Below are 23562 nucleotides of genomic sequence, written 5' to 3' on the forward strand. Positions count from 1 at the left end.
TGTTCCTACTTAAGAGTTACTCCTACAGACTATGAGCATGGAAAATGGATTTGGTGCAACACTACTTTTTCCAAGTTTTATTCTCGGAAATTGAATGAATTTATGTCACAAGACATCGCAAAGTTGTGTTCTAATCCAATGGTCTAAATTGAAAACTGTGTAACTATGTGATTTTTCAACTATAGCGGATATCCTACTCCCTAAGGTGAACCAACATTGTAAATAATCTAAAAAAACATCATTAATTTACCATTTGATCTTTTTGTAACCTCCCTCATTAATTCTTCTAATTTTCACTATTTGATCTTTTTGTCCAAGAGTATGTGTTTAATAGGGAACCCCCACTAACTAATTTTTATTTACATTTCTTTTTCCCTCTTCCTCTTCATCTTCAAAATCGTTCATCTGCATGAATCTTCATCTTCATCAAAAGTAAAAATCTCAATAAAATAAAAAATTCTAAAAAACATTACAACCCATTAATTATAGAGTTAATAGTATTTTTCACCCTTGTAATATATATCATTTCCGATTTTTGTCTCTATAAAATATTCAGTTTGATTTGCACCCTCGTAAATTATTTTTTTTCCGAAAAACACCCCTAATAGGCCATTTTCAGATTTTTTTTTTCAAGAAATTTTGATTTTTGAATGGCTTATTAAGGGTGTTTTCTAGAAAATAAAATTTTTATGTGCAAATCAAACCGGAAATTTTATAGGGGCGAAAACCAAAAATGGCATATATTACAGGAATGAAAAGCACTATTAACCCTTAATTATACAACTTCATCGTCACCTTCATTTTTCATCTTCTCCTCCACCATGCTACAACGGCCACCGCCTCCATGAACTACTCCACACCTGAATTATACCTTCCAGCGATTAATTTCCTTCCTTTTCTTCTCACAAACAACAAAATTAAATAAACCAATAAACCCATTCCACCTCCAATCCAATTTCACACCTACCTAGCAAATTTCATACGCATTCCACCTTTTTTAAATCTACCTATTTAGATCTTGAAACGAAAACAGCCCTCAAATCAAATTGTAAACTTGTAACCTTTCTGAAAAAACCCAATTTCACACACCAATGTTAAAAACCACAATAACATAGCCTTATCCCAGTAAGTCAGTAAGTAGGGTGGATAACAATAATTAAAAACCAACAAACCAAAATGCTCAAAACTAAAAACAAAGACCATGAGAAACACATACTCTTGGAGAGTGAAAGGGTAAAAGAACACTGTTTCAATGAGGTTTTGGCGTGGACACAGCAGTCGTTGTAACAGTGTGGAAGAGCATGTGAAGAAAAGGAAAGAAAAAGAAGAAAATGGAAAAATAATTAGGCGACGGCGGCACAATTATTTTCTCCAACAAAATCCAACGGTTAAAATTAAGAATTAACGAAGTCTTATGTAGACCATATATAATTAAGATACGTAACCAACTTGACCAGCAGAAGTATAGTTAAGGGAGGGACTTCAACGTAAGAATTAGTTACAAGACCAACGAACAATGTGCTAATTCTCAACACGGAAGTGTAACTAACTCTGGAAAAGTGCGGAATGACAGAGTAGCAAGAAAGAAGGAGGAGAGTAGACAGTGACACAAATCAAGCGGCAACGGGGTTAAGGCTTAGTATCAGATTGGTTAAGACCATGGTGGTGAGATAAAAAATTAGCATTATAATATGATCTATGTTTATAAGATTTACTTATTTTGCTTCTCTACTGTCTTCGGTACCTGATTTATATTCAGTAGTTCATTACACATTGCTGCACTGAAGACATTGTTAATACTTTCTTGTGCCGCTTGCAATTCGTCACTGAAGATTTTTCAAAAGTGAAGAGAATAAATCCAATCCAATGACCCAATCTAATCCATCAGCTACCAGAGAGTCGGAACAAAACCCGCCAATTGTAATAAAATAAACCCAGTATCAGATGCATCTGTATCATTGTTTCCAAACAGAAGCTTAAATGATTCACAAGAACTATAAAAGCTGAATAAACTGATAACATGGTCCATTAAGTGTTTCAGGGAGCAACATGTATCACTTGGAAATCCAATAAATAGACACATGAGGTGAAAGGATAGGCAACAGCCAGCTTAGGAAAGGTGACACAAGCTGAAACATGTAGACTTAAAACTAATGGTTAAAAAAAACTATGCAAAAACAGAAGCTACAATGCAATCACATTAGAGCTTCTAAAAATCCTGACTGGAGAGATCCAAACACTCCAGTCATGGTGGCGACCAAACACATGACAAAATCAAAATCACGTTTTCCAAAGATTAAAATGCAACCATACCATATGTTCAAAAAACCATTATTCCTATTGTTGCATGTCCTAATCCAATGTGAATTTGAATAAGGATCAATGATTAAATCTAGGGCCTAAAAACTGGTACAGCTTATAAATCATAACAGGGTGTGTGCTTTCAACTTGCCCACTAAGAAAATGGGAAAATCCACAATCCCTCAAAATCATACTTTTTTTCTAGTTTCTTTTTAAGATAAACTTTTTCTTAGCTGCACATCAATCTGGAAACATGACAATAGAGACCAGAACACTACACCAGGTGGAAAATCACGACAAACAAGAAACTGCACATCGGAGCATCTAAAAATCATGGTGGGAGAGCACCAAGCTCATGGTGGCGGTTACCCACAGTAACGCTCAACCAAACATATACTTGACATCCAACAAAACTTTGTTTTCAAAATATCAAAATGCAAACATACCATTCATTGTCAACAAATCATTATTCCTATTGTTGAAACTCTTAATCATATTATAAACCATACATCTTATAAGCATGGACAGAGTGTGTGCTTTCAAGTTGCCAACTGTGAAAATGGGAAATTCCACAATATCTCATAAGCATAAACTTTTTCTTATGCACACATTTAAACCACAAAATCACCATCACAAAAACAAATCAAACAAATGAATCAACCATCCAAAATTTAACATGAAACGCAGAGCTTTAATTAATCATAAACCAAGTCTCATAGGTCTTTATCAGCTATGTAAATCAACCACGAAAGACAGCCCAATCGGCTGTGAACAGGTAATCGAGTCAAAAACAAAAATAAAACCAAAATCATAGTCATTCTCATAGCATCCTAAGTATAAACTTGAATCCCGAAAATCATAAGAAATTATAAAATAGTACTAATCAATTAAACTGTTAAATTGTGCAAAAAAGAGAATATGTACTATTCCACCTTTTCCCATCAACCAGAAGCCTCAACACAATCTCTTGCAAAATGTCCTGCCTTCCCACAGTTAAAGCACGTGCCTTTTCCTCCATCGTGTCCGCCGCCACCACTGCCAAATCTTCTGTTGCCACCACCAAACCTTCCATTGCCATCATCATACCTTCCATTGCCACCATCAAACCTTCCTCCTTCATTGCTGCAATCCCTAGCTATGTGACCCACCTCACCGCACTTATAGCAAGCGCCGCCTCCACCACCTCCGCTACTAGGAGTAGCGCAATCTCTTGCTATGTGACCAACCCCACCACACCTGTAGCAAGATGTGCCTCCACCACCATATCCACCGCCACCGTTGTTGTTGTTACCGCCTCCACGCATGCAATCCCTAGCAAAATGTTCAAAAGAACCACAGGTATAGCAAGCACGGTCACGGTCTCCACCACCACCACCACCAGAACGATCATTCCTATCATTCCGATCGGAACGATCACAATCCCTAGCGATGTGACCAGTATCACCACAAGTATAACAACCGCCACCACCGTTCCTTCTCTCACCGCCTCTAAATCCACGACCGCCGCCGCCTCCACCATGGTTATCCTGCCTAACCTGAAGAGGTTCACCCTTAGGACCGGTGACATCAACGGCTTTGGTTTTGCCGTTATCGCCATCGGCGATGGTGAACTCGACGCGATCGCCTTCGGAAAGAGAGCGAAATCCTTCAGATCTGATGTCAGATTGATGAACGAAGAGATCTTCACTATCGTCATCGGGTTTGATGAATCCGAAGCCTTTGGTGTTGTTGAACCATTGCACCACGCCGCTGATTCTCTCCTCCGCCATTGATTGAAAATTGAAACCTCACAGAAACCCTAACACACACTCTCTGGTTGAATACTAATGACTCTGAAACCACTCTCAGCCCTTTTTATATAAACTTTCGATTAATAAAGCCCTAATATCAAAAGCCCATATATCATATGATTTTTTTTATTTTTTTTTTATATTTCAAATTTCATTATTGTGATTTTATTTATAACTTATTGGTATTATTGTTAGAAATTTTGTTACAAATTATATCATTTTTTATAAAATAAAGTTGGTATCATATGATTTATGAATATTGTAGTATTTTAGTTTTCAATACTTCACTTAATTATTTATTTTCGATAAAAATAAATTTTATGTGGATTTAGGGGTGTGCATGACACAACCCAAACTAAAGACACGTCTCAATTTAAAGATTTCGAATTTGTCTAAAGCCCAAACTCAATCCCGTACAAAAACAAAATGACAACAGAATCGGCTGAATAATAATCTGATGTCGAGTCATAACATATTCAGGTTGGTCGTCAAATTATCCAACTCGTTCGGTTATACATGTACTATAATATTAGTTGTTCTAGCACACGATCAATGATTATAGAGCCAATTTTTTCACTTCTCGTTAAAAGTTTATTTAGCTTTTTAATAGTTGTACATTGTACCTATGGATGGGAATAGGTCAAACCAGCCTAGCCTACGACAGGTCAGGTCAGGCCAGGCCAGATCAGATTTTTTTTCATAAAGTCTAAAATGTTAGGCCACAAGGTCATTCAAAAAGTCTCTGAGGCCTATTAGGCCAACCTATTTAAGTAAATATGAATAATATTAATATTTATTACATATTATATTTTGTACTTTAATTTAACTTTACTAGTATACAATAATTTTTTGTATATTTAATTGTATTATTATAAACTAGAATTCAAATATGATACAATATACAATCAAACTCCCTAAAAACTCATGTTAATTATCGAAAGAGAGTTTAATCTAATCGATATATTAGTTCGTTAGTCTATTTAAACTTAGATCGCATTGCTTATTTAAAAATGTTAATACGATATATGCTTTTAAACAGGCTATTAGGTCATATCAAATTTTCAGAAAACTAGACTCGAGTCTAAAAAGTAAGCATATGACAGCCCGCAGATCAGGCTTAAGCATTAGAAAAATTTGATAATCAGACTTAAGTCTTGCAAAGTCTAACTCGGCCTAATATATTCTCACCCCTAATTATACCTATACGATTTTGGTTTGAGCTGCTTTATATTTTTGTGGTTCAATTATCTAATTGTTTAAAATTAATTTGCAGAACAAAGTTTATCTACTAAAAAGAGTATAAGAAAAATTAAATCTTAAAAATACGGTTGACACGAGAGAAAAACATGTTATAAGCTTTGAGATTTATCTTTTTTAACACGTTATATGCTTTAAGTTTAAAAAATCAACTTTACCTAATATAATGAAAAACTTCAAGAGGTTGATTTAATGGTAAAAATACATATATTGAATTCGAAGGTTTTAAATTTGAATCCTACTGGTTTCATTGGAAAGATATAAACTTTATCTAACAAATGTTATATGAGTTTTGTAGTTTTTTATGCGTTACTATTATATTAGGATTGAAATTTTATGTGTTAATTTATATTAAAAACGTGGTAATTCATTTTTGCTTTTTCCCACGCCTCTATTTCTTATTTTTCTCTATAATTAAATTAAATTTTGGTTTATTTTTTACCCATTTGAAACCATGACCATCTATAATCTTATCTAACTTTTGTTTTTAACCTAAAGAGGAAGAGATGGATAGGATTGATGTAAGGGGTATAAATATTGGCTTATTGCCCATAATTTTTTTGCAGATTCTATGTATTGTAGTTGATGAGTTGGTTGGCTTAATTGGCTCCATCTCAGGTAATGGGAATGCATGTATGTTTAGGGTAGAGAACATTTTTAAGTTTTTGTGTTTCGTTCAATTTTTTAAACGGAGGGGGGATGGGAGTAAAATCTCTCATAAACTCATTTATTGCTTCTTCCAAATTAGAGTTTTTGTTAGGGGTTTATTTTGTTTTCAAAATTGTCCTAAATTTTATTTTAGAATTCCAAAACGGTTCATACTCCATATTAAAATCTTTAACATTAGATTTCTTTTTTTCTGTTTGTTATCATGTGTCGTTCTCTGCTTTGTCGTTGCTTCAGTGTGTCTGATCCTACCGTTATTTTTTCTAACAATTTTATATGTTATGAAATTAGATTAGATGGAGTTTATATCTTTCTTTTTTTGGTTACATAATGGAGTTTATATTTAATGTCAAATGTTGCTTTTTTGTGTCTGCGTTTATAGTTTTTTCTTCTATATATTTCATATCTAATGCAATTAGATGAATATATATTTTAGATGGAGTATATTTTATGCTCACGTGATTAATCCTTTTCTTGTGCAATATTTGGTATGTTCATGTCACTCAACTGCTATTTATTTTAGTTTAAAGGTAATACAGTAAATTAGCCTTTTTTTTTTAACCAAACACATTTTTAATTACAATCTATTTATTATAGGGTTAATAATGTTTTTCACCTCTGTAATATATGTCATTTTCGCCCCTATAAAATTTTCGGTTTGATTTGCACCCTCGAAAATTTTTATTTTCCGAAAAACACCCTTAATAGGCCATTCAAAAACCAAAATTTCTTGAAAAAAAATTCTGAAATCAAAGCGAAAATTTTATAGGGGTGTTTTCCGGAAAATAAAATTTTTACGATGGTGCAAATCAAAGCGAAAATTTTATAGGGAGAAAATCGAAAATGACATATATTATAGGGGTGAAAAGTACTATTAACCCTATATTATATATAAGAATTGAAAAAGCCATCAAAGACTTTCTCTTTACACACACCAACGTTCCCTTAACTATGAGCTTACTTTTCTATTTTTAACAATACAAGTATAGGCCCAGGAGAAATTGGTTACAGGTTGGCCCAAATAAATTCAACACTGCTGGAACAAAAGGGTAGGAAGAATTGTTGTTCCCACATGTGATAAGGTTGTGCCACACTAGTAAAATACGATTTTACCCCCTCGACAGCTAACTACCGAGGAATTTGAATTCCGGCTGCAGTTAACTACCGAGGAAATGTTTCATCAGATGAAACAGCCACCTGCTCCCCCTACACACTATTTTCTTCATCAACTTCATTTTCCCCTCCATTCAATCCCAAAATCCAATATTTTTTTAATCAATTCTTGATCCAAAATCATTCAAGCATCAAGCATAGGAGGTATCAACACACTTTTGACGTAAAAAAACAGGTATTGTGCATTTTATTCGATTGATTTTTTGCGGCAGTTGACATTTCCTGAAACCACCTTGATGTCTCCACCACCACGAAAAGTACCAACCAAGGGAGCAAAGAAAAAAGATGACATTGCGAGGTCTAAAGGAAAAATTACATCGACTAGTCGGATCCCTTCTTCGTGGGAGGTTGTTGATTCCCAAAATCCGGATAGCCAACCGTCACCATCACCAACAACATCATCGTATAAAAGGAAAAAAGATGTTCGTCTTGGTAAAACATCACTTTCCCCACTTCCACCACCTACTCGGTATCCAAAGCCTAAGGCTATCCCGGTTATGCGTCCTATTGATTATATGCCACGCTTCATGCTTCCATTTATTGAAAAAGTGGTGGATGTTATCGACGATGAACATTGTGGATTATGGGCTATAGCGGAGTTCATGGGCTTGACCGAAAAAAATCATCTCATGATCCGTACACATCTTATTCAAGAGTTGATAGATCATAGAGATGATTATGTTGGAGTATTTGCGGATGAGGATCGTTATAACTACATTTTAAACGGCTTACATCCTCCCGCAAATACAAAAACTTGTGCACATCTTGTTGATAAGTGGTTGACTTTTCCGGACATGTGAGACATTGTTGCTAATTATTACAAAATGTGTGTGGTCGTGTTGACAAATCTTGAAGTTGGAAACTCGGAATCTTTTTTCCCACTAAGAGGGCCACCACCGCCGGGTAATCAAAAAACTCCCATCTTGTGCCTTGGGGCAATTCCGAATCATTTTGTGCTTATTTATTTGAAGAATGGTTGTCCACTACCTCCATCATCTACGGAGTGGCACAATCACAAGAAAGAAGATGCGGTGGCTTGAGAAGATGAGTATTTGGATCAACATGAGTTGTTCTGAAAGCTCATGGCTATTGAAAGTGGAAACAAACTGTCCATACCACAAAAGGAGTTAAACAAAGCGGCGCCTATTTTGTTGGACACTCCCGAAAAACCAAAGCAACAATTTGAAGTTATTGCGGAAGATGAGGAAGATTCTATGTCACTTGATCTTCTCCAATCACTTGGTCTTTAATGAGTGATTTTTTGTCGGTGTTAGTCATTTTTTTTTGTAGAAATTACACCGACGTATATTTTGGGGTCGAAATTGTAACGCCAATTTTTTGTGGCCAATATATAACTAACATTATGTAATTTATATATATATATATATATGACTTTTATGTGGTGAAACTAATGCAATACTTATTTATAGCTTATTAATGTTTACGCATTTGATTTATTCATTATTACATTCCATTTAATTTTGTTCTAATATATGATTCTTTTCTTAAAGCTTTTTTCAAGTGAGACATGTCTGAGGTTGCACAAATTGAAGGGCGTGTTAGGTACTCCGCGTTTAAAAAGACGGTTAAGGTTATGATAACACCGACAGACTCTCTTGACAATTTGAAGGCACAACTTAACACTTATTTTGAGCTTCTTGGTGAAAATCAATATACATGTCACTTGTTTGGTCAAATCCCATGCATAAACGTAGGAGAAGATAGAGATGAATACGCATGGAAAACGGCAAGCTATATGCCTTTGCTTATTCGCGACGACGGCGACGTCGGATTTATGTTTTGGAATATGGTGGAAAATAATATATTATATATGTATGTTCGTTCCATATGCAATTGCGTTGAATGTAAGTATGGATTTAATTTAATGATGTGTAATGAGTTGTTTAATTATGGACAATTAATTATGGACACTTTGTAATGTTTTGATGAATTTCAAACGTTTGTTTAATTTTAACCAAATGTGGGTTTAATTTAATCATGAACAATTGTAAAAGATATTGTATTTATCTTGTTTATGTCCGAGTTTCAATCTTATATGAATTATTTTGCCTTTGGAAATGCTCTGGTTTAATTACAGGTAAAAACTGGCCGAAAAAATGGCTTGCAAATGTTTAGAATTATGCAGAACTTGCTGTCTGCATAATCAGTTTTCCTCGACAGTTTACTACCGAGGTTTTCCTCGGTAAGGGGCAAAAGAGTAAAATACTCGTGTGGCACAGCCTTATGTAAAGTGTAATCAGCAAACCGTGAATCATCATCATCAATCAAAAGGAAGACAAAAGGAATTTTTTTTTATCTACCATCAAGTGGCTGCACATTAAGAAAGATGGCTCATTCCAACAAGTAGCTAAACTACATAACATGAGAAGAGAAAAGGAACAGAGGCGGCACAATGAAGAAGAGAAAAAGTTGTTTTGTTTTATACGGCAAGGAGAGGGGAGATTTGGAGGGGAGGGGAGATTTTTAAGTTGAAGTATTTGGTTCAATTTTTAGAAGGGAAGGGAAGGGGAGGGGAGGGGAGCAAATCTCTTTAAAAATTTATTGCATTGCCATAATTATCCTTAAATTAATTTCAAATCTCAATATTAACCTTATAACAACTTTTATTATTATTAGATTATATTATTTTTGTAACAATCTTATTATTATTATTATTAGGTTATCTTATTCTTGTAACAATTATTATTATTATTTTGTTATATTTTCCTTGTAACAATTTTTATTATTATATAATCTACCACTCTTATTTGTTAGATGTATAAACTGCTCTTACTACTACTTTGTTGTTGTCAACGACTGCTTGAGGCTTCCTCCAAAGTGAATTGTGAGTAATTTCATCATCTCATTGTCTATATCGTAGTATTATTAATTACATCGTTATTGATTCACTACTTTATTATCCTTGTTTAATCGTTATCGTTGTTGGAACTTTATTGTTTAAACTGTTGCTTTATCCTTACGGTGGCTTGTTTGTTTCATAGTGTGTTTTTTCTTATGTGACCCAAATTCATTGCCTAAGATATATCGTGTTGTCATGAAAGATGTAGACATACTTAGAATGATTCTTCAGTGTCCACCCAAAGCACGCAAAGCAGTCATAATGGAAATTGTCTTTGGTTCTTCTGATTAATCATACTATGATGGTGTTATGATGTTTATGAGTTTTTTTAGGGAGACTGTTTTGTTATGATGTTTATGAGTTTTTTTAGGGAGACTGTTTTGTTATGATGTTTATCATTATTTTTTTTAAGGAGAAATAGTTAATAGTAGTCATAGTCACTTTCATGTGTCTTATTTGTTCATATGCAACAAATTTCATTTATCTTACAATTGTTAATTAATAAGCACTATCCATGATTTTGAAAATTCTTATATCATATATTTAAGAGCTATGCTATTTTTTACGAAAGTAATTGGAAAAAAATGCAAGGATTATAAAGAATTGCTCTTATAAAAAAAATATGCAAAAAAAAAAAACAATATGATGCTTGGAGCAAAATACATGAGCCAGTTTAAGATAAAATAGCGGCTTAGATATGTGCTTGTCTTTGTCAGTTTCTGAAATCATAAAAACAAACAATTTCTTTTATTTAATTAAGTTTAAGGGTAAAACGGTAAAATACTGTTAAAATCTCTCCCCTCCCCTTATGAACCAAACACACTTTTAATTAAAAATCCCTCCCCTCCCCTCCCCTCCTTAAAAATCCCTCCCCTCACCTTCTAATTCTCGAACCAAACTGACCCTAAGGGAATGAATTTGTCCTTTTCCAAACACAAGTGGGCTGTACACAATCATGAAGAGAACAAAGAAAGAAAGCAAGCAGCTGAGAATTGAAGACTTACATGCAAAGAAAAAGAGGATTTAGGTTCGATTGAAAAAGGAAGATGGTGATAGAAAGAAGAAAACCTGAAGGTGAAGTACTTTTGGGGGCGGTGAAATTGAATTCATGAGGTCTATATAAAGCATTTCAAATCAAGGAGAGGGAGACTTCACACACGCTGTACAGAGAGAGAAATCAGGATTGGAAATTGATAAGAAGAACACACACGCTACAAAAGGAAAAAGAAGAGCTTGGAGTGAAGATTGGAATTGGAGCAAAAATCTGCAATCTTTTGTGGTTATTCTTTACTCTAATTTCATGAATTTTATTTCAATTTTAGTGTTCTTGATTATGGATAGCTAAGTTATTTTCTAGGGTTTAGGTGAATCTTGTATGTTGAGAGACCTTATCATGTTCTAGTTTATTAATGTGAATTTCAGTTTTTATTCAAATCAAATTTGTTCTATTGATTTTATCACATGATTAGGAATGATCAAACCTTTGCATGTTAACAATCAGTTAATTGATCAGCGACCGTACTGCAGTTAATTGGTGGACCTATAGGACAATTGAGACTAGAATTATTGCATGATCAAACCTTAATTTTAGTCTTCCAGTCATTCAACCTTTTTGTGCTTTATGCTTTTCTTGAGTTTCAACTCTTTGAATGACCAAACAAAGTGTTAACTTAGGAAAAAGAATATTAATCACGAAGATTAATAGTTTTACTAAAGGGATTGGTGATTGAATAAAAATAAAGGAATTGAATTAGAACTAGACATTAGGGAATCAAAACTTGCAAGTGAAACCGTGACCCTAGAACTCTCTCTATTGATTTACATCTTCGCACTTTTATCCTTCTTCGTCGTTACTTTTTACTTGGTTACCGAAACTATTCTACTACTTGTTCGTCTAAATAATAAATTAATCTTAATTAGTTTAGTACTTGCTAATTAATCCCTGTGGATACGATAATCTTTTATACTACTTCTGCGATAGAGTACACTTGCTCTAAGTGTGTTTTTAGCGCAACAAGTTTTTGGCGCCGCTGCCGGGGATTAGTTTAGCAATATTGAACGAAAAAGATTTTTATTACTTTAGACATTTACTGCTTTAATTTTTTGTTATTTTATTTTTATGTTTATTTGTCAGTTTTTTCGATTGTTGCTATCATTTGTGCATACTCACCCTCTCTCAAGAGCCTATTTGTAGTTGATTCTATTTTGTGGAAAAATCATGGCTGAGAGGAAAACTATGAGAGATTACATCATGGGTAGTCAGGAAAGAGCCATTCCTAAGAGGAAAACTATGGGAGAATACATCATAGAGGCTAAATTAGAAGCTCTTAGGAGGCAGTTTGAGACATTTACCCCTCCTATGTGGTTTAATAGGGCATGAGAGCAAAGACTGTCCAACAGGAAATAATTTCGATGACTATGAGATTCTCTCTGATGGGGACCAACATGATGCTTTCTCGTCCGATTGGTACATTGACTATATACCTCCTTGCATGAAACATTTGTGGCCAACTCAAGAAAAGGAGCTTGATATCAATGCGAGACTTCCAACCTTAAACCAAAATAGTATTACGAAGATGTCTCAAAGTTCTCCATACTTACTGTCCACCCAAATTGAGCCCAGGCCAGAAGAAGAATCTGAAGTTATCACTTTTACTACTAACATGGACTTGAATGAAGAGCTTGGACATGCTGGACAAACATTCACAAAAAGGGAAGAAGATCTTACTGCCAAGAAAACTTATGAGGAGAACAAACAAGACCCTATGGTTATGCGTACAAAAGAAAAGCAAGAAGCCCTAAATGTTTTTGGGCAAATTATATTGGCCATTGGTGATGTTATAGTTGAGGTTCAAAAGGGAAAGGTGAGTTTAAGGCATGGTAATGAAGATGATGTTTTAAATGTTTTAAATATGACTGAAAATTTCTCTGATTTTTTGTCTTCTTACAATGTGGTTATTCACAATAGTTTTAATGAGTTAAGTATGCAGGACCCCTTGGAAAAAAGTTCTATTTTACAGGATCCTTACAAAATGGTTGATGTAGTTGAACTGAAAATTTCACTTTATTTGAAGTTCATCCGCCATGAGGAAAAACTAATAATGTGAACCACATGATTAAAAAGTTAAGAAGGGGCAATGCCTTGAAGGTTAAATTTTCCCTTGGAGAGCCTCCTGATTGATTCTTTAACTACCACCGTCAGGCTCAAGACGTTAAATGAGCGCTTCACAGGAGGCAACCTGTGTTTACTATTTGTTATTTTAGTTTTTTTTTCTATTCTTTCTAGTTGAGTTTTATTATGTTGGTGTGTCTAGTTTTGTTTTCAGGAGTAAAAAGTTCCTATCAAAAGTGCTCATCTATGTTAAGAAGGCTCACCTCCGATTGAATGCTCTCTCAGGGAAGTTCCTTTTACCCTTGCACACTTATTTTATTGGCCTGTTTGACAATTTTGCATTGCGGACTATGCTTTGTGCTAGTGTGGGGTGGAGGAGGGGCTACATTTTGTTACTTAACCTCTATTAGTCTTGTTCATGGCAATTTTCTGGCTTGTTTTGTGTGAATTATGCTAATATATTGAAAAGTAGAGAATATACCTTTAAAGGACCCTTGACAGAATTGTTTGAAAAACTTGTGGTTTACTATGGTTGTGGGGTTGTCTTTAGGAGGAAGCTAAATCAGCATAATATGCCATGTTAACTATCTTTTTTGTGAACTATATTTTATATCTATTAATGGTAGTTGGCTATTTAAAAAAATGGTTTTGATTGGGTGAATGAATGATGAAAATCATCAAATGTCCGAGGTTTTGGTTGAATCAGCAAGAAATGCATGGTGATGATATAACTTTTGATGATTGCAAAAGTCAAGGTACATGTTTATAGCTTTTCTATAATGTTTACATGAATTTGAAACTTGTACTTTGTGCAAAAACCATTTCATTCATTGCTCCTCAAAAACTTAGTTGATAAATTTATTTGTTAAAAGTATCAATTATTGTATCAAAAATAGTAACATTTATTGATTGTCTTGGTTTGTGTAAAATGTCATAAAATGACAATTAAAGAGGAACGGAGAAAATTGATATAATTTATTATTTTAATTCTTGATTAAAATCCATAAAATTCAACAATATGCAATTACAATATCAAATATAATTGTTTACAAATTATAACACTGTAACCCCGGAAACTTAGTTTATTGTAAGCTTAAATCCCATTAACTTTTTTTAGGGTTCAGCTAAAAGTACGTAATGAAAAACAAAAACAAAAAAATTGAAACAAACATGTTCAAATGACAGTAAACCTCAATAATTTTGTTTCTTCAAATATCATACACCAATTCCTTAAACACTTCCATGTGCTCATGTTGAAGAGAAATTACCACAGATAAACTCCCATCATTTGTTGAGCTTGGAATTATGAAACACTGTCCATCAAAATCAGCCCCAGGTCCCATGAAAATTGGCCTTCCCCAACCAAAATCAGCATCATAGATTGGAAACTTTGCCCAACTAATGATCGCAAGATTTGGACACTTAACATTAGGGTTGCGGGGAATAGCTCTTATATCATGTTGTAACTCTAGATAATCAATAGCAGATTTCATGTATTCATCGTCCATTCGCAACAATGCATTGTGAATTCTGCTTGCAGCATACCATGTTGGTTTTGAAATGAGATCACTTGCTAGAGCTATAGGTGTGGTTGAGAATATCACATTGCCGAAGTAACCCAATGGAAGTGGAGGTTGCAACCTTGATCTTCCATCTGTTGGGATATACAATTTGGTTTCTTGATCATTGGGAAGTGATCTTGCTATGCAGACACTTCTCCAAACATGACCAGCTAACATCTCATAAGTGGTGTAGTTGATTGTGTTGCCAACTTCTTTGGACTTATCTTTCAACTTATTGAGTTGTTCGCGAGACAATTTGTAAATCGATCTTGTTACATCCACTGAGCCAGGGGGCTGTTGTGGAATTTTCATGGATGGTGAAGATTTGAATTCAACGTGATCAAAAATTGGTCGTGGCGGATCGCGGGCATGGAGTAGTGTCCGATCAATAAATGGTGGGATGGAAGCATCTAGACCACGAGTTACATCTGACCATGTATTGATGAAGTGAAAAGCAGAAGCTCCATCGGCTACATAATGGTGCATCCCAACACCAAGTGAGACTCCTCCACATTTGAAGTATGTTACCTGCACAAATGGTTAAAGTTCACTAAATTAGTGTACGTAATCTAGTATTATACACATAAATGATAACTTGACACAAAAAATGTGACACATAAATGACAGCATATACTTATTCTTTTATTGCCTAATACATCTGTTTTTTAATTGGGTAATGATAGTTATCGCAACAATTTTATGATCAGAAGGTGGTCGACGCCGGCGGTGGTGGGAGGAGGATATGATGGTGGTGTGGTGAGGAATATATCGGTGTTAAAAAGTAGTTATATATTGTGTTCAAACTTGCTCGTTTGTCGGTTGATTTAAATTTTTTTAATTAAAATTATATGTATATATATATATATATATATATATATATATATATATATATATATATATATATATATATATTTTGTACTTTCATATTGTGCCAAACTATACTTTTCTTTTTCAATGACATTAGCAACAATATAACATTCTTATATGCAAATTACCCATTTTAGTATCTCATTTTGAAAGGTCCACGCGAATTATCTTGAATAAATATCCATTTTAATCTCTCATAATCAATGTCGGTGTTGAAAGAAATTCGAGTGAATGCCCATTTTGTTCTTCATAATTATCTTGAGCCAAATTTAGTCATTTACAAAAAATAATGCATAAATTAGTCCCTGATATTTTAATATCTGGATAAACTAGTCTCTGACTCACTATAACATATAGGCAAATATGTTCATAGCATAAAAACATAAAAAAAATAATTTGTTATTATTTTTTGTCAGAAACTAAATTGTGTTGCGAGAAAATCATGAGGGATCAAATTGAGTCTTTAGTTAATAAATAATCTCTAAACCATTTACAATTCTTGCGGTTTGCTGATGAATTCCTCTTGAAAAATAGGAGATAATGATAGTTTATAAACTAATTTTATAAATTAAAATTGTTTAGCAAGATTAATTATATTTCTATAGTTTAAGTATAAAATATAATAGATTGATATATCAAAATGTAATCTTTTAAGAAATCAAATTAAAGATTACAATATAAGTAATAAGTAAATGAAAAAAAATTGAAACATACCTGCAACACTAGGAGGGGATATGTTTCGATTCCGCGCGAGTAATCAACAATGGGAATAAGCTGGCCCAAGTGCAATGTGGGAGCAAAGTCACCAAAATCATCTATGAATGAGTTAGTGGCAGCTTCAACAAAGAGCACCCCTTGACCGTCACAGTCGATCTCTACACGACCGTCTTTGTCGTAACAAAAACGACCCGCCATTGGATAGAATGAGACAAGCACTTTGCTGAGAGCTTCCTTCATAATCTTGGTGTCGAAGAATTTGGAAGTGGTGTTGGTTCTATAGAAGTAAATACTGGGCGTGTGAATATTTGGCGTCTTCAAATCAACATTGGAGTTCCACACCCTCCGTCGTGCAACCTCCTTTGATGGTTGCACCATCTTCGAATCTCTCACATTTATGATCATCGTAGTTTTTGGGTATGGTCCTACACTATCAACTATAATAGTTAATTAATGAATCTTTCTAACAAATGGCTTAAAAACATTGCTTAATTTTTGTCGCGCCATTTTTTGGAGATCAAGACCATTTGATTAGCGTTTGACTCACTTTTATTTCACGACTGAACAATTTTTTTTTAAAAGGGGAAAAAGTTCAAAACAACCCATTTTGAAAAGATTTAGGGTTCGGGGGTTGATTATATTTTTAGGGAAGGTATTAGCACCCTATATATTCGTAGTACTCTACGAGAACCTCTTGATTTTAGTTTACGTTAGTTCAACAAAATAAATAGTACTTAATATATGTAGGACCAGAACATTCTGGAGAATGATTAAATTAAACAAAATATAATATTAACAGTTAATTTAGGACCAAAACACTCTGAATTAATTTAATTAACAAGGACTAGATTGTTCTGGAGAATAATTAAATTAAACAAGAATATAATATTACCAGTTAATTTAGGACCAGAGCACTCTAGATTGAGGTGTGTATTTTAATGTAAAATAAATTAACAGATATAGAGAGAATTAAAATGCATGAAAAAGAAAAAAGAAAAAAAAAAAAAAAAGAGAGATGCTGGGGAGTGTGCGAGCAGTAAAGAGGGGTGTGAAAGATAGAAAAAAGTTGAATTGGGCCAAAGGAGACAGCAGGCGCGTCTGGGCCTCATGGGCTGGTTTTTTTGGTCGGTTCAGACCGGTTCAGATGCAGAACCGGTTCGGCCTGGTGATATAAAAAGGGGGAGGGCCGGTTTTCATTCATTTTTCTTTTTTCTTCTCTCTCTTCTCTTATTTCTAGATCCGGCGAGAGAGGTGGCCGGAGGTGGTTCCGGCGCGGTTACCGGCAAGTTATCGCGGCGGCGCCACCGCGCCGGAGTTAAAAATGTCCTCTTTTTTTGATTTTTTCTTTTTGCTTTCTTCTTATCTTTTCGTCCTCTTTCCGTTTTTTAACTCAAAATTTTCCAAAACCAAACGGTTTGGCCTAGATCTAAGAAAAAGAAATACTACCTTTTGAATGTTTTTTTTTGTGAAGGATTCGGTTCTGTTGTTGTGGTATTGGATTCTGAATGTATGGTTATGGATTTCGATAATGTGATTCGCGATTTGAGGTGTTTGATGATTTTTGCAGGTTGTGGTTGAATCTTTGGTTGTTTTTGTGCGTGTTCTCTGGCTGGAAGATTATTATGTGATGCTTTGCAGGTTGTGATGATTCTGTCGATTGAAAATTGGCTCTGTGTGTTTTGATTTTGTTGCAGGTTATGGCTGTGAAATTGTGTGTTGAAAATTTGGTTGTTAATGTGTTTTTATCGGAGGTCCTGTTTTTTAGTTGATGGTTGTATTTATAGGCCAGGATTGAAATATGGATTCTGTTAAAGGACAGACAAAGTTTGCCTTGACTTGGGAACAAGGGGACAGGATAAAATTAAAAAATGAATTGAAATTAAACTAAAAGGAATTTAAATAAATAAAAAGATGAAAATTGAGAGAAGAGGGTCCGATTCGGAATCAAAATATGGGGTATTTTAAAATACCTTCTTATCGAATTTTTCATTGAAAAGGCTGAGACCGAATTTTTCACTGTAAAGGCTGAAATCGGTCGGAGTTAAATGACATATGTCATGCTGTCTTGGGTTAAAAATTGGGATATGACAATTTTTTTTAAATAAAGTAGTTAATTATTGAAGATGTTAGAATATCTCTCCGATGCTTCTTAGAAATAATCTTTCTCAATGTATTAAATATGACAAATTCCTAGTTACCCATCAAGAAAAGGAGAATTAGAGTAATCCATGGTGAGTTGAGATCAATCAAAATTATTCATCAATCTTCCACTATTTACATTAATAATTTAGATAAATAAATGATTTTGATTGACGTGAACTCAACATAGATATTTCTATCCATATTTTGTTGACGGATATATAATTTAAATATATTGATGGTTTTACAAGTAATTTAAATATATTGATGGTTTTTAGCATATAATTTTAATTGGTCAAACTCAACCAATGACCATACGTTTGCAAAAATCGATTGAATTGGCGTTATTTAATTAGGGAATTGGCGCTATTTAATTAGGAAAATGTTAACTAGTATCACTCATTAAGGAAGTAAATATAGTAATATTTGCATTGAAAGTTATTTAATCAATAAATTAAAAATTTAAAATGTGTCTTTTTGACTTACAATTTCTTCTTTTGGCTTTCTTAACCGGTACTCTGGGACACTGATTAACATGACTCTTTTAATTATTGTATTAGATGGCCCTTTGTCTTAGATGAAGTGGTAAACCACTGAAATTAAATTCACACACAACTTTGAGGTCCCGTGTTCGAACCCGGATCATGACGTCTGGCCTTGAAATTTCGGCATTTGCCAATTAAGCTATGACTTCTAGACTGTGTCGATATTATTTTGTTGAACCAATCATATTGCATCAATTATAAAAATAATTGTAATTATAATGTATATCATATAAATATTTATCTTGCATAGAATCAATAGCCATTTTATCTATATTAAAAATAATTTACACTTAAAAAGGAATTATTTCATGGTGTGTAAATGTAATTAACTTGCACTAACTTTTTTTATTTGTTTAAAATTAAACCTCACAAATGAACATATTTCTTTTGTCAAAAAAAAAAAAAATCATGGTTTAATGACGGTTTGGGATTCAAAGGTAATTTGTTGGTTTCCCCTCTATATATAGTTGTGAAACTTGCATCATTTTCATCTCCTCGCTTCTTTCATGCAATTTCTGATAACATGTTTGAAATTAATTCAGTAAAAGAATCATGGTTCTAATGAATTGCATGTATTTGGTTGATTTTTGTTTGGTTCGTTTGTGATGTAAACGATAACTCAGTCATCTGTTCAATGAATACGGTTCTAATGTATGAATATATATCTTAATCGTGAAAAAAAACATGTTTCATATTGATATCATGGCTATTTACTTCGATGTGGTCGTTTTAGTTATATTCATTTTATTTATTTTTATTTTATATTCAAACTTAAAAACATGAATAGTAATTTGATCAACTCTTCTTGTAACACCCCGTTTTCCCAACTTAAAAATTTCATAAACATTTATCAGAGTAAACAACATATAACGGGATATCACACTTCTTAAAATCTCAAATAGATAAATAACAATTTATCCTTCATCAACAAAATAGCAGCGGAGTTAATTCAACGTCATAAATAGTCTTGGCACGCAGGCCTCATAAAAGTCATCTCATAAATTCAGTTAAGCAACATGAAAACATAGCATATACGCAAAGGAAAGAGAAATAGCCGCTAAAGATCCCCTCCCGTTACGTATCAGAGCAACCTAAGACTCAGTGAGGCAAGACCACTCACGACAGCACAACAGCAACCCACTCTGAATTACCTGCAAGTTACTCATACGAAGAGCAACATTTCAAAGCAGAAGGGGTGAGATTTCACAAAACAATAATATTAAGCATATAATTCAACAATTATATTTAACAACATAAGATACATCTTAATATTCAACATTGATAATAATATATCATAAATCACTTCATTCTTTATTAATCACAACTTAATCTTTATTATCTTCATCGACTCGACAAATGCAACTATGCAACTTAGACCTCTTATATGCATGTGGTACCAATACAGGGCATCAAACCCCCATCGCTAAATTGAGCTAATGCTCCAACGTGGTGAGTACAAAGCTCCAGGGCATCAAGCCCCCAACAATGAATGCTAATGCATGGACTCGATCTCTTAAAACAACTTAATTCGACAACCTCTTATATTAGTCCAATAATTTGGAACATCATCATCTTCAACAACTTAGACCGACTCATGCAGCTTAGTTAAATAACAACAGCAACATAGGCAGTATACAAAACAACATGACATAATAATATCAATTCCAATTCATCAACATCTTATGTATACAAATATTCTTCAAGTAATGCATAAACATTATATCACATCATAATCAACAACAACATATCTTATACATCTTCACAGATTATAATTAACCTCATTGTTAAGTCTTAATCCTACCCAAAGGTTCAGCTCTCGACAACTCGTGCAACAAAGGTCGCAAAATCTAACAAGTCACTCTATTTCTGGGTCGCTCGCGAGGTGACAGCCTCTGCTCGCCGGGGCGAGTTCAGGTCAGAATCTCACAAGTTTAATTCCAGGTTCAATCTCATCCTACATCCTTTCCTAATCATTATTAGACATGTTCAGGCACACAAAAGCATCTAAGGTTCAACTCAAAAGTCAAAAACACGAAATCTTGCATGCTCTCTGGTCTAGCTAGCTAGGCGAGTTCATCTGTTCGCTATGGCGAGCTGCGACGTGCAACTCGCGAGGCGAGGGAAATGGTTCGCGAGGCGAGCGATGAACTTCATCACTCGCGAGGCGAGGATCATCGTTCGCGAGGGCGAGCGATGAATGTAGGCTCGGGCAGAAGTGTAGTTTTCACGAAAATTCATCTTTTCTCATGGTTTTAAGCCTAACATTGATTCCAGAATTCATCCTACACATTATCTAAGGTCTAGGAACAGTTTCTACACCAATCTAACAACTTTTCACCATTTAATCATCAATTCTATCAATTTGACCTAATTTCCGATTCCTCTTAAACTCATCCTAATTCATGTTAAATGTGACCATTGATTCATAGACTTAATAAAATTGCAAAGTTAGTCTCACTCTTACCTTATAGATGAAAATCGCAGCACTCCTAGGTCTTCTCCCTCCTCTTGGCTTTTTCTCCAAAACTGATCGTACGTACGTTATGTTTTTCTAAACTAGGTTTCCCTATTTATAACTCCTCCAAATATCTTATCTTATTTCTCTTTCTCCCCCAAAACTCTCTAAAATCTCAAAACAGCCCCTAAACTCAATATTTATTTTATTTTCAAATCTTATTTTATTTAACAATAAAATAAGTCACAACTCCTCATAAAATCATAAAAACCACTTCAATCATATAAATCATATAAATCACACATATATTATATGAATATAATATAAACTCATGTAAATAATTTCTAGACTCAATTAAATAATTAAATAATTCGAGACGGGCGTTACACTTCTCACATCCTTCTCTTTTATTTTTATTATTGTGGAATACACATAAGTTCACGATTCTGATTCCATTTTAATAAAGCACTATAACTAATAATTGTTAAAGAAATCAATACATGAATAATATATCATGTACATGTTCTATTTCCGGTGTTTTTAAAAATGAATCAACTTTCGTGTTTGACTTCTCTTGCTTGAAAGAGAAATATTATATTGTCAAATAAAACATATAATTAAATTAAAGAAATGATTAAATATCAATGAAAATTCATGAATGAATATAAATGAGAATAAAAAACTGTTCAAATAAGGCTTATAAAGTCCTCAAGAACATGTATATTAGAAAATTTCTTTTAATTAGTATTTAATTTAATATCAACAAGAGCGACCCTATGATTCCATGTAAATTGTCTCCCATGTTAATTTCCTCTAGGATTAAAAATTGTTATAGTTAAAAAAAACCAAACATATGGTTCATTAAAAAAATTAACTTAATACCTATCAAGGACTTATTTCGTAAAAAAGACCCGTTTGTTACAACATTTTTTGTAAAAACAAAATGTTTACATGTTAGGTTTTGTTTGTTAGGTTTGAAAAAAGAAAATCTAAAAATAAATGACTTAAAATGTGTATATACAAAGGTAAGGGGTGTCTAATAATATGGAACAAGTGTAAAGGTGACTCTAATTATTTTTAGCAAACATGTCGTATAAGTTAAGAGTAAAAATTGACTCCTAAAATTCTATTGGATTTGAATAATTATATTTTCAATAATAATCACAACTTTTAGATCAATTCAAACATTTGATTTTATCTTAACCACATTCAAAGTCACAAACATGATTGATTTTAATGTGTTTTTATCGGTGGTCCTGTTTTTTAGTTGATGGTTGTATTTATAGGCCAGGATTGAAATATGGATTCTGTTAAAGGACAGACAAAGTTTGCCTTGACTTGGGAACAAGGGGACAGGATAAAATTAAAAAATGAATTGAAATTAAACTAAAAGGAATTTAAATAAATAAAAGATGAAAATTGAGAGAAGAGGGCCCGACTCAGAACTAAAATATGGGGTATTTTAAAATATTTTCCTGCCGAATTTTTCACTGAAAAGGCTGAGATCGGTCAGAGTTAAATGATACGTGTCAGTGCTGTCTTGGGTCAAAAATTGGACAAATAATCTTTCTCAATGTATTAAATATGACAATTTTTTTTTAAATAAAGTAGTTAATTATTGAAGATGTTAGAATATCTCTCCGATGCTTCTTAGAAATAATCTTTCACAATGTATTAAATATGACAAATTCCTAGTTACCCATCAAGAAAAGGAGAATAGAGTAATCCATGGTGAGTTCAGACCAATCAAAATTATTCATCAGTCTTCCACTATTCACATTAATAATATAGATAAATAAATGATTTTGATTGACGTGAACTCAACATAGATATTTCTATCCATATTTTGTTGACTGATATATAATTTAAATATATTGATGGTTTTAACAAGTAATTTAAATATATTGATGGTTTTTAGCATATAATTTTAATTGGTCAAACTCAACCAATGACCATACGTTTGCAAAAACTGATTGAATTGGTGCTATTTAATTACGGAAATGTCAACCAGGATCACTGATTAAGGAAGGATACCGATTAAGGAAGTAAATATAGTACTAATATTTACATTGAAAGTTATGTAATCAATAAATTTAAAATTTAAAATGTGTCTTTTTG

At 33.4% G+C, this 23562-nt stretch overlaps 2 protein-coding genes across 4 annotated transcripts; both read right to left on the minus strand.

Moving 5' to 3' along the window:
- Nucleotides 1–2971: 2971 nt before the first annotated feature.
- Nucleotides 2972–4150, minus strand: LOC112417509 (cold shock domain-containing protein 3). The gene has a single exon (XM_024773556.2). It carries the CDS (start codon nucleotides 4068–4070, stop codon nucleotides 3243–3245), a length of 828 nt encoding a protein of 275 aa, XP_024629324.1. The 5' UTR covers nucleotides 4071–4150; the 3' UTR covers nucleotides 2972–3242.
- A 10014-nt stretch (nucleotides 4151–14164) lies between these two features.
- Nucleotides 14165–18049, minus strand: LOC11438044 (shikimate O-hydroxycinnamoyltransferase). 3 transcript variants are annotated; one of them, XM_003629256.3, is made up of 3 exons: nucleotides 17752–18049; nucleotides 16303–16730; nucleotides 14165–15249 (listed from the first exon to the last, which is right to left on the minus strand). In XM_003629256.3, the coding sequence occupies exons 2-3, from the start codon at nucleotides 16708–16710 to the stop codon at nucleotides 14368–14370; spliced, it is 1290 nt and encodes a 429-aa protein (XP_003629304.2). In that variant the 5' UTR covers nucleotides 16711–16730; nucleotides 17752–18049; the 3' UTR covers nucleotides 14165–14367. The 3 variants fall into 3 exon arrangements, with proteins under 3 accessions (XP_003629304.2, XP_024628437.1, XP_024628436.1); XM_024772669.2 differs by having other exon boundaries at nucleotides 16303–16735; XM_024772668.2 differs by having other exon boundaries at nucleotides 16303–16742.
- Nucleotides 18050–23562: the final 5513 nt, after the last annotated feature.

Source organism: Medicago truncatula, chromosome 8 (assembly GCF_003473485.1).
Source record: "Medicago truncatula cultivar Jemalong A17 chromosome 8, MtrunA17r5.0-ANR, whole genome shotgun sequence".
Classification (NCBI taxonomy): Eukaryota; Viridiplantae; Streptophyta; class Magnoliopsida; order Fabales; family Fabaceae; genus Medicago; species Medicago truncatula.

Bases quoted from the DNA above. Each gene is read 5' to 3' on its own strand.
- LOC11438044 (XM_003629256.3), bottom strand. From the start codon at position 16,710: ATGATCATAAATGTGAGAGATTCGAAGATGGTGCAACCATCAAAGGAG. The intron at 15,250-16,302 runs GTATGTTTCAAT...CCATTTGTGCAG, and splicing joins ATCCCCTCCTAGTGTTGCAG to GTAACATACTTCAAATGTGG.
- LOC112417509 (XM_024773556.2), bottom strand. From the start codon at position 4,070: ATGGCGGAGGAGAGAATCAGCGGCGTGGTGCAATGGTTCAACAACACC.